Source organism: Physeter macrocephalus, chromosome 14 (assembly GCF_002837175.3).
Source record: "Physeter macrocephalus isolate SW-GA chromosome 14, ASM283717v5, whole genome shotgun sequence".
Lineage (NCBI taxonomy): Eukaryota > Metazoa > Chordata > Mammalia > Artiodactyla > Physeteridae > Physeter > Physeter macrocephalus.
The window spans coordinates 91,234,144-91,243,577 of NC_041227.1; the positions used below are offsets into that span (position 1 = coordinate 91,234,144).

Genomic DNA, 9,434 nt, shown 5'->3' on the forward strand with positions numbered 1-9,434 from the left:
TGCTCCACGGCATGTGGGATCTTCCCAGACCAGGGCTCGAACCTGTGTCGCCTGCACTGGCAGGCGGATTCTTAACCACTGCACCACCAGGGAAGTCCCTGATTGCATTCTTTTTTTTTTTTTTTTTTTTTCCAACATCTTTATTGGAGTATAACTGTTTTACAATGGTGTGTTAGTTTCTGCTTTACAACAAAGTGAATCAGTTATACATATACATATGTTCCCATATCTCTTCCCTCTTGCGTCTCCCTCCCTCCCACCCTCCCTATCCCACCCCTCTAGGTGGTCACAAAGCACAGTGCTGATCTCCCTGTGCTATGCGGCTGCCCTGATTGCATTCTTATACTGTAGTCCTTCTAGGAGACTGGGAATGAGACTGGGCAGTTTCCTCTTCTGGCCACTTTTTACCTGGTCGGCTATGGTATGATCCCATGGTTCTGGTGGGTCTCTCTTCCTCTTCTAAAACCTGTCCTTTATCAAAAGAAGGCTGAATACCTTTGTTATCTACAATTGATAATCAGATGAGGAATAGAGACTTCAAAGAGGACTTACCTTTTGAGATGGGATAAGTGAAACTGGAATATCAATTTCTGTAGCAGATGCTCTTTTACCAAGATGGGGGGGGGGAAACTTTGTCCCATGAACATGCATTTTGTTGAATTTAAATAGTGTTTTTTTGTGTATTTCAGTAATTGGAATAACTGAAGAGTCAGTGTTAAAATTTTTAAATTGAGCGATGTGGAAGAAATTGGTGCATTTCTTTTATTCTTAAGTTCAGGAGGAGGCTTTGGTCCCATAAGACAGTTAAAAATGATGGTTATATGTAGTTATTTACTACCATTCTTTTAGCAAACAAGCTTATAATTTTTCCTATTAAAGTGTTTGATTGAGACACTCTCTCAAGAAGCTCTTTATTTATGTTTCCTCTCCAGTTGTTACATCCTAGCATCCATATTTTAAAAGGAAATGCCTTTAATTGACTAGGATGAAATTTTTAAAAAATTGCTGGCCTCCTAATTGTTTCTGCATAGAGTCCTCATAGACTTGACCTGTCCAATTTTACATTTTTATTATTTTTTTTTTGCGGTACGTGGGCCTCTCACTGTTGTGGCCTCTCCCGTTGCGGAGCACAGGCTCCGGACGCACAGGCTCAGCGGCCATGGCTCACGGGCCTAGCCGCTCCGCGGCATGTGGGATCTTCCCGGACCGGGGCGCGAACCTGGTTCCCCTGCATCGGTAGGTGGACGCGCAACCACTGCGCCACCAGGGAAGCCCTGAAATAATATTTTTAAAAATTATTATTATTAGAGATTAGTGAAATCCTTATATTTATTTCCCTTTGAGATGTTAAGACTACAAAAGAAAAAATTTTGACTTGACATTCATGAATAATAGTAGGAATTTTATAGAAACATTCATTTTTATAATTTTGTGGCTAAAGTCAGATTTGTGGCAGAAACAGTGACTGTTCACTTACATTATTAGAATTTAATACTTTACAAATAAATTTAGAGTTTAAAAATTATTTGTGCTTTGTTTTCATTATATTTTTTAAACCTTATCATAGGATGTGATATGAGACAGTTTTATCTTCAGTTTTAAATAGAATATCAATTCTATTTCTTCTTTATTAATAGTGTTTTGTGTTAACAGTATTTTCTAATAGTTTGAAATAATAAGTACCCTATTACTCTTTTGATCTAACATAATTAGTTGCAACTTGGTTAGTTCTTTAATAGAAGTAGAATTGATATGCTTACATAATTATAAAGTATGTTCTAGACAGTGCTTTTGTGGGGTAAAATGTGTTTGCATCAAGCATTATATAGAAACAATATTCTGTTTGCCTCTCCTGTACGCGGGCCTCTCACTGTTGTGGCCTCTCCCGTTGCGGAGCACAGGCTCCGGACGCGCAGGCTCAGTGGCCATGGCTCACGGGCCTAGCCGCTCCGCGGCATGTGGGAGCCTCCCGGACCGGGGCACGAACCCGCGTCCCCTGCATCGGCAGGCGGACTCTCAACCACTGCGCCACCAGGGAAGCCCTGCATCTCCTTTTAAGTGGATGAGTCAATTCATGTAATAGTTTTTTCTTTCTTTCTCTCTTTCTCTCTCTCTCCTCCCTCCCTCCCTCCCTTTCTCTCTCTCCCTTTCTTTCTCTCTCTCTCTTTTAGTTTCTAAAACCTTTCCAACCTAACAAATTATTTTCAAGGGGAATATGAAAATAAAAAGACATGCAGATACAAGCAGAGTGATACTGATTCATGCCTGTGGATTGCTGCCAGTGTAACCATCTGGCACATGCTTGTGTCAGCCCAGTGGGTCACCCTTAGGTTTTTGTTAACTGCCCAGATGCTTTCCCACCTTGGCATTTGACATTTCAGAGTTAAAAATAAATAACTATTTGGAAAGCTCTTTTCATGTAGTGGTAAGTCATACATATGGAAACATGTTTGAAAAAAAGATTTCTCTCACCCCATTTCTTTGTAAATGGTTGAGTAAAAAATGGCCAATAATAGGTCTGAATGTTTCTGGTGAGAACAGGAGTGTAGATATTGGGTTTCATATTCTTGACTGCTTTGTCAAAGCTAATTTGTTCATAGTTTATGGTTTAAACTTGCTTGAGCATTAATATAGTGTGGAGCATTGCAGCACTGTAGTCTCAGAGCTGTCATCACAATCTTTAATCTTTCTCTCTCTCTCTCCTGATGATTAATCTTGATTTTGTTTCCTTCATAAAACCTCTTCTACTCTTTATATGAATATTAATAATCCTATGTATTGATAATTTGTAGGTTCACCATCTTGTGGGTGACATTCGGGAATGTCTTTGAAAGCAGAACATCCCATGTGAACTACAGCTAGAAGTTAGAAATAGAAAATGTGTCTAGCAACATATTGTAAATATGAGCCATCAGAATTCAGTGGTAGCATAGAGAAATAATTTTGCTGTGATTTTTTTTTTTCTTTTGCAGATGTATGTTGATCAGTCAATACTCATATAATCAGCTGTGAATCCTAGCTATACCTAGTTATAATGACATTTTATATCTGTGGGTATTTTTCTTCATCAGTGATCTGAAGATAAAGGTTGGGGGCAGGCACATCAATGCTCACAAGTTTGTCCTGGCGGCCCGCAGTGACAGCTGGAGTCTGGCCAGTTTGTCTTCCACCGAGGAGCTGGACCTGTCAGGTGAGCCTCTGACGGGCTGGGGACTCAAAACTCCCAGCACAAGAGCACTTGGCAGAAGGTTATGCTGTGTAATTTTGAAATATTTGTGGTTTAATGAGCGTAGAATACTTTTCTTATAAATTGATGGTGACCATAAACCAGTTAAATAATTAGTGAATCAGTAGGTTGTATTTTGTGGACACTTCTGTTTAATATCTGGCTAATAAATCATAAATATTTGAGGATTTACAGTATTCTTAGAATTTATAAAATAGGAATATTTATCCAGAAACTCTTTTCATATAGTAGTATGTTATAAATATGGGAGCATGTGTAGAGGAAAATTTTTCTTCCACTCTAAGAAAAGTCCTGCTGCTGTTTAGTTGCTTAAAATTTAATCATAGCTTCCCAAAGTACTTTTCCAGGTCTATAAGAACTGAATTCAGAAGTAACATTTATTCCAAAGAATAAGAATATTCTTTCCTTAACATCAGTGATGACCATTAGTCTTCAGGATTTGAATAAGTGCATTGAGCTGTTTAATGTTATTATTTAATAGTTTTATGCCACAGTATGTTGTGTAGAATTTGGGTAAATATGGTGGTTAAGTAAACTTAAAAACATCGTTTTCAAAAGTTGATTTCAATATTGCATTTTCACTTAGTACTTGCCTCACAGCTGCTTAAAAAAAAATAAAAAGCAAATTTTGAATTTAATTCTGCTATTAATAATCAAGAGAATTATAACATGTGGTAAGGAGCATACCCAGGCATTAAGATATGAGTTATTTGCAGAAGTGACTGTGTGGAAAGTCTGATTTATGTCTTTGTTCAAAAGGTTTGCCAGTTCAGAAGGTACTGTTTTCCATGTGTAGTTGCCATACAGAGCTCATACTCTGTTGGAGGAAATGGGCTGATAACAGATCATTTAAGGCCAGGGCTGTATATACTGTAGTATAATGGCTTTATGTCTAAGGTGCAGAAGAGACCAACTTGGGCTGATAAGGAACGTGTCAGAGGTGGCTAACACCTGAGCAGCGCCGCACAGGTTAAATAAGCATTTATGTCAAGAATTTAGGGGGTAAATGTCTGATGCTTGTCCACTGTGAGTGAACTCTGTCTCGTGATCATTTCTAGGATTTAACCTGAGGTCCGTAATTCATAGCTGTAAACACACAAATATTCATACATGCGTATACATGAGCATATGCATTCATGCCTATAACTAAAACATCTACTAGGGAAATGGTCTTTACTGGAAGGACACCAGTGCACATGATTGAAATCTGAGCAGTTTTTCTTTTTTAAAAGTAAAATCTTTTGAAGCCTTATATCTTTGACCCCATATAACACAATTATGGATAACTTTTAAAACCCATTGGATTGGGCTTCCCTGGTGGCGCAGTGGTTGAGAGTCCGCCTGCCGATGCAGGGGACGCGGGTTCGTGCCCCCGTCCGGGAAGATCCCACGTGCCGCGGAGCGGCTGGGCCCGTGAGCCGTGGCCGCTGAGCCTGCGCGTCTGGAGCCTGTGCTCCGCGACGGGAGAGGCCACGGCAGTGAGAGGCCCGCGTACCGCAAAAAAAAAAACACCACCAAAAAACCCATTGGATCATGAGGTGTTCTTCACAGTGCATGATAGGATCTTTATTACACAAACAGGTAGTTTTCAAAGACTAGTAGAGATAATAAAATATTGAAAATATTCAACTCTGTTAGAAAAAAGTTTAGAATAAGTTACCACCTTTTGATACTTACAGTATCAAAAATTGATTATCCCAGTAGTTGTGAGGCTCATGAAATTGGTATTCTTGAATATTGCCAGTCACATTATAAATGGGTGTGAAGGGTTTAGAAAGCAGTTAGGCAGCTGAGCTATAAAATAGTCATACTTACCTCATCATCTGACTTGTGTCAGATGGATTCTGTTATAGGTAATTCAGACAGTGTAAATGTTTATCATGGTAAATGTAACTGTGAAATATTGAATACAACCAAAATGAATGAGTGGGAAAAATAAAATATGACTGCTCCCCAGAACAAACAAAATTACGTAAGAGCACAGAAAATTGCATTAATGTATGAAAAGCTTAAACATTGAACTTAAAATTTTGCTTTTACTTTTTTTTTTTTTTTTTTTTTTTTTTCCCACCAGGGAGGCCCTGCTTTTACTTTTTTAGTACAGTAGAACATTTAAGAGCTGCTTTAACACTATCTGTGGCTATCTGACCACAAAATTGGATCACTGAGAAGCAGGAGATTTTCTAGAGTTTAGGAAGGTATAATGTTAATGCCTTTAAATGTCCCTGAACATGCATGCCTCCTGCTGTAAATAATCAGCATGGTTTGATCCGGGCTACAAGGTTTGCTTTCAGGAGTGAGCGGCTGCAGAGTCGGTGTTTCTGGTGGCTTTGGTAAATCAGACATCTACTAAGATAGCTGTACTGGAGCTTATGGTATCTTTTCTTCTTTTTTTTTTTTTTAAGGGTTTTAAAATTTTATTTATTTATTTTTGGCTGCGTTGGGTCTTCATTGATGCGCGTGGGCTTTCTCTAGTTGCGGCGAGCGAGCGGGGGCTACTCTTCGTTGTGGTGTGCGGGCTTCTCATTGTGGTGGCTTCTCTTGCTGCAGAGCACAGGCTCTAGGCCCCCGGGCTTCAGGAGTTGTGGCTCTCGGGCTCTGGAGCGCTGGCTCAGTAGTTGTGGCGCACGGGCTTAGTTGCTCCGCGGTATGTGGGATCTTCCCGGACCAGGGCTCGAACCCGTGTCCCCTGCATTGGCAGGCGGATTCTCAACCACTGCGCCACCAGGGAAGTCCCTGAATGTCTAGTTTCACTTACTCTTCATTGCTCTCCTTTTATTCTCACGTTTCAAATGATGAATCGAACCCGTGTCCCCTGCATTGGCAGGCGGATTCTTAACCACTGTGCCACCAGGGAAGCCCATCTTTACTTTTCTTTATAGAGTTTATCTTTGAAGCGTATCTTTGAAGGGTTCCAAGGAGGTGGTTGCATTTGTGGACCTGTTCATGTTTGTGTGTCTTGTGCAGAGTCCTGCTGAGTTGCCTGGGTGGGCATGGGTGTGATTACCTAAACCTGGGCTTGCAGCAACTGAAACTGCCTAAGAAGCCTGTGTGTTATACGATACCTGGAAGCACTACTGCCCATGGCTGCCTTGCCCCTGAGGGAGATTGGAAATAGGCTCTTGTAAACAAGTGTATAAATAGCATAAAAGCTGTGTTTTTAAATGGTTGAACCTTTTCCACACTTAGGAACCTAATAAAATCATTTTATGAATTTATTGGTATTTTGCTTCTTCAGAATTAATCCATTAATATTACAAATGCTGAGTGGCAGGCACTTTTCAAGGTACTAGGGTTACAGCAGTGAACAAAATTAAATTCTTATTTGCATGGAACTTACATTCTTAGAGATTGACATCCTAAGTCTCACATTTTCTTTGGCGGTTCTTGTGTAACTGATATTTCTTAAAATTCAAAATAAGCACAACTTTAATTCTATTAATTGTTATAAGAATTTTAGCACATGTTGATGAAGATACAGTAGGCATTATATACCAAGTGTTTAAAATGTATTTGGGTACATGAAAGTTTTCTTAAATCATACCTTGTTCAAAAAAGTAAAATACTTTGTGCTTGATGTGATGCAGTGACAAAGGCACAATCACTTCTGTAGGATTCTTGCCATAAATGCATGACCTCAATCTAATTATGGGAAAGCATCAAACTAACCCAAATTGAGGAACATTCCACAGAATAACTGGCCAGTATTACTCAAATATGTTAAGGTCATGAAAGACAAGATAAGATTAAGGAACTGTTAGAGATTGGAGGAGACTAAGGAGACATGATAATGAAATGCAGTGTGGTACCTCAGTTGGATTCTGGCCCATAAAAAGGACATTACTGGGATAATTGGCAAAGTTTGTAATTAGTTAATAGTCTTGTATCCGTCCTAATCACCTGGTTTTAATAATTGTGCTATGGTTATGTAAGATGCTAATATTAGGGGAAGATGGGTAGAGGGTATACGGGAACTCTACAAGTGTTCTGTTAAGTCTGAAATTGTTTCAAAATATAAAGGTAAAAAGTATAAATTTGTTTTTTATTTACTGGTTATTTTAAGTATAAAGATGTTTATAAAGATACTGACTGATCAACTGGGAAGAGAAAGAATATAACTGTTAGCTCAACACAGTACAACAGATCTTGATGCATGATATTTACTTCTTTATGAAGTAAAGCAGTTTGCTTCAGGCTAAATGGTTTGTTTATAGCCTCTCTATAGCACTTCAGTAATAGCAGCTGACACTGAGCAGTTCCAATGCTGTCGAATGGCTGTTTTGAAGCTAGAATTTCTTGCATGCTTCCTCCAGCAAAGATCTTATGGTTCCCTGGCATGAGAGTTTATGGTGAGTCATTCAGCTTTCCTGGAATGTGTCCTGCGTCCTGTCAAGCCATTCCCAAAACAGAAAGCATCCTCCTTCCCTCCTTTTCAGTCCAGTTAGGAAAACTATGCACCAAAGCACAGATCTGGGAGGTTGCACTGTGCAGTGGAAGAAGCATAGGGTCCCAGACTCTGTGCTCAGGCCCACTAAGGTGCTCCAGCAAGCTCACAGGGACAATGCTATCTGTTAGATACCATGTGAACTACTAGTTCTAGGTTGTTCAGTTTCAGTATTTTGAAGATATCCATGGTTGTTTAAAATATGTCCATAAATTATTTGTTATTCCTCCCTTCAAAGGAGGATCCTGATTGCACTGCTCTTAAGTATAGGCTGACTGAGCTTGGAATTGATAACATACTACTGCAGAGATAGGTTCTTTGAAGGCTTTGTGACTTCTTCCTTGCTCTGTCTTTTGGATTGCTCACTTTGGAGGAAGTTAGCTGCTGTGTCATGAGGACACTCAAACAGCCTTGTGGCCTCCTGCTAACAGCTGAGACCCCCTCCCAGAGATTCTCTTATAGCTTCAGATAATCTGTGTTATCTGTGGTCATGTCCCCTTACTCAACCCTGACATGGCTTTTGTGTTTTTCTCTCTAATCTCTGTTTATGCTAAATTTGTCTGTGTGTTGGTTTAAAGTAGTCTGTTTTAATAATAATCATAGGAAATTTTTGTATAGCAATTAACATGTGGTGGTAGTTTACAGGTATTAACTCATTTATCTTTAGAATAACACTTTGAGGTAAGTACTATTGTTTATTCCCTCTTATAGATGAGGAATATATGGTCATCTACATATTGAGCAATATATGCTTCCATCTATTGGCTAGTGTAAATAATGTTGCAGTGAATATTGGTGTACAAATCTCTCTTCAGGAGCCTGCTTTCAGTTCTCTTGGGTACATACCCAGAAGTGGAATTGCTGGATCATACAGTAGTTTTATTTTAAATTTTCGAGGAACTGTTTTCTATACGGTCTGCACCATTTTACATTTCCCCCAGCAGTGCACAAGGGTTCCAGTTTCTCCACATCCTCACCAATACTTGTTGTTTACTGTGTTTTGTTTTGTTTTTATAGAGGCTATTCTACTGGATGTGAAGTGGTAAAGACTTGTTTGTTATGTTTAGTTTGCAGTAGTTTGCTGATGATGTATCTAGATTTGATTTTCTTCTTGTTTAGGGTACTCTGATCTTGAATCTAAAAATTTAGGTCTGTCACCAAATTAGGAAAAGACCATCATTTCTTCAATATTTTTCTTCCTTGATCTCTTCTCTCTTTCTGAGACTCCAGTGACACATATACTAGACCCTTCGTTACTACCCAACAGGTCTCTTTGAGGCGCTCTCTTTTTTTTTTTTCCTCCCAACCTTTTTTTTTTCTGTTCTTCAGATAGGGTAAATTCTACTGATCTGTCTTCAAGTTTACTGACTTTTTGCACTGCTGTTTTCATTCTGCTCTTGAGCCCACTGAGTATGTTTTTATTACACATATCATATTTTTCATTTCTATAATTTCTATTTGCTTCTTATAGTTTATATGCTGAAAATTTTTCTTTTAATTTCAAGTGTGTTTTCCTTTACCTTCTGGAGCATAGTTATACTAGATGTTTTCAAGTCTTTCATAAGTTCAATATCTGGGTCATCTTGATGTTAGCCTCTGTTGGTTGTCTTTTCCCTTGAAAAATGGTCATATTTTCCAAATGTTTTTCTTTTTTTTTTTTTTTTCTTTTTTTTGTGGTACGCGGGCCTCACACTGTTGTGGCCTCTCCCGTTGCGGAGCACAGGCTCCGGACGCGCAGGCTCA

At 39.0% G+C, this 9,434-nt stretch overlaps 1 protein-coding gene across 1 annotated transcript in view; it reads left to right on the forward strand.

Annotated features, from left to right (window-relative positions):
- Positions 1–9,434, forward strand: part of ANKFY1 (ankyrin repeat and FYVE domain containing 1) — a 92,863-nt gene that overhangs the window by 25,671 nt on the left and 57,758 nt on the right. The window contains exon 3 of the mRNA XM_024127620.3: positions 3,072–3,190. Within this exon, the coding sequence (XP_023983388.1) occupies positions 3,072–3,190 (119 nt within the window). The remainder of the gene's footprint in view (positions 1–3,071; positions 3,191–9,434) is intronic.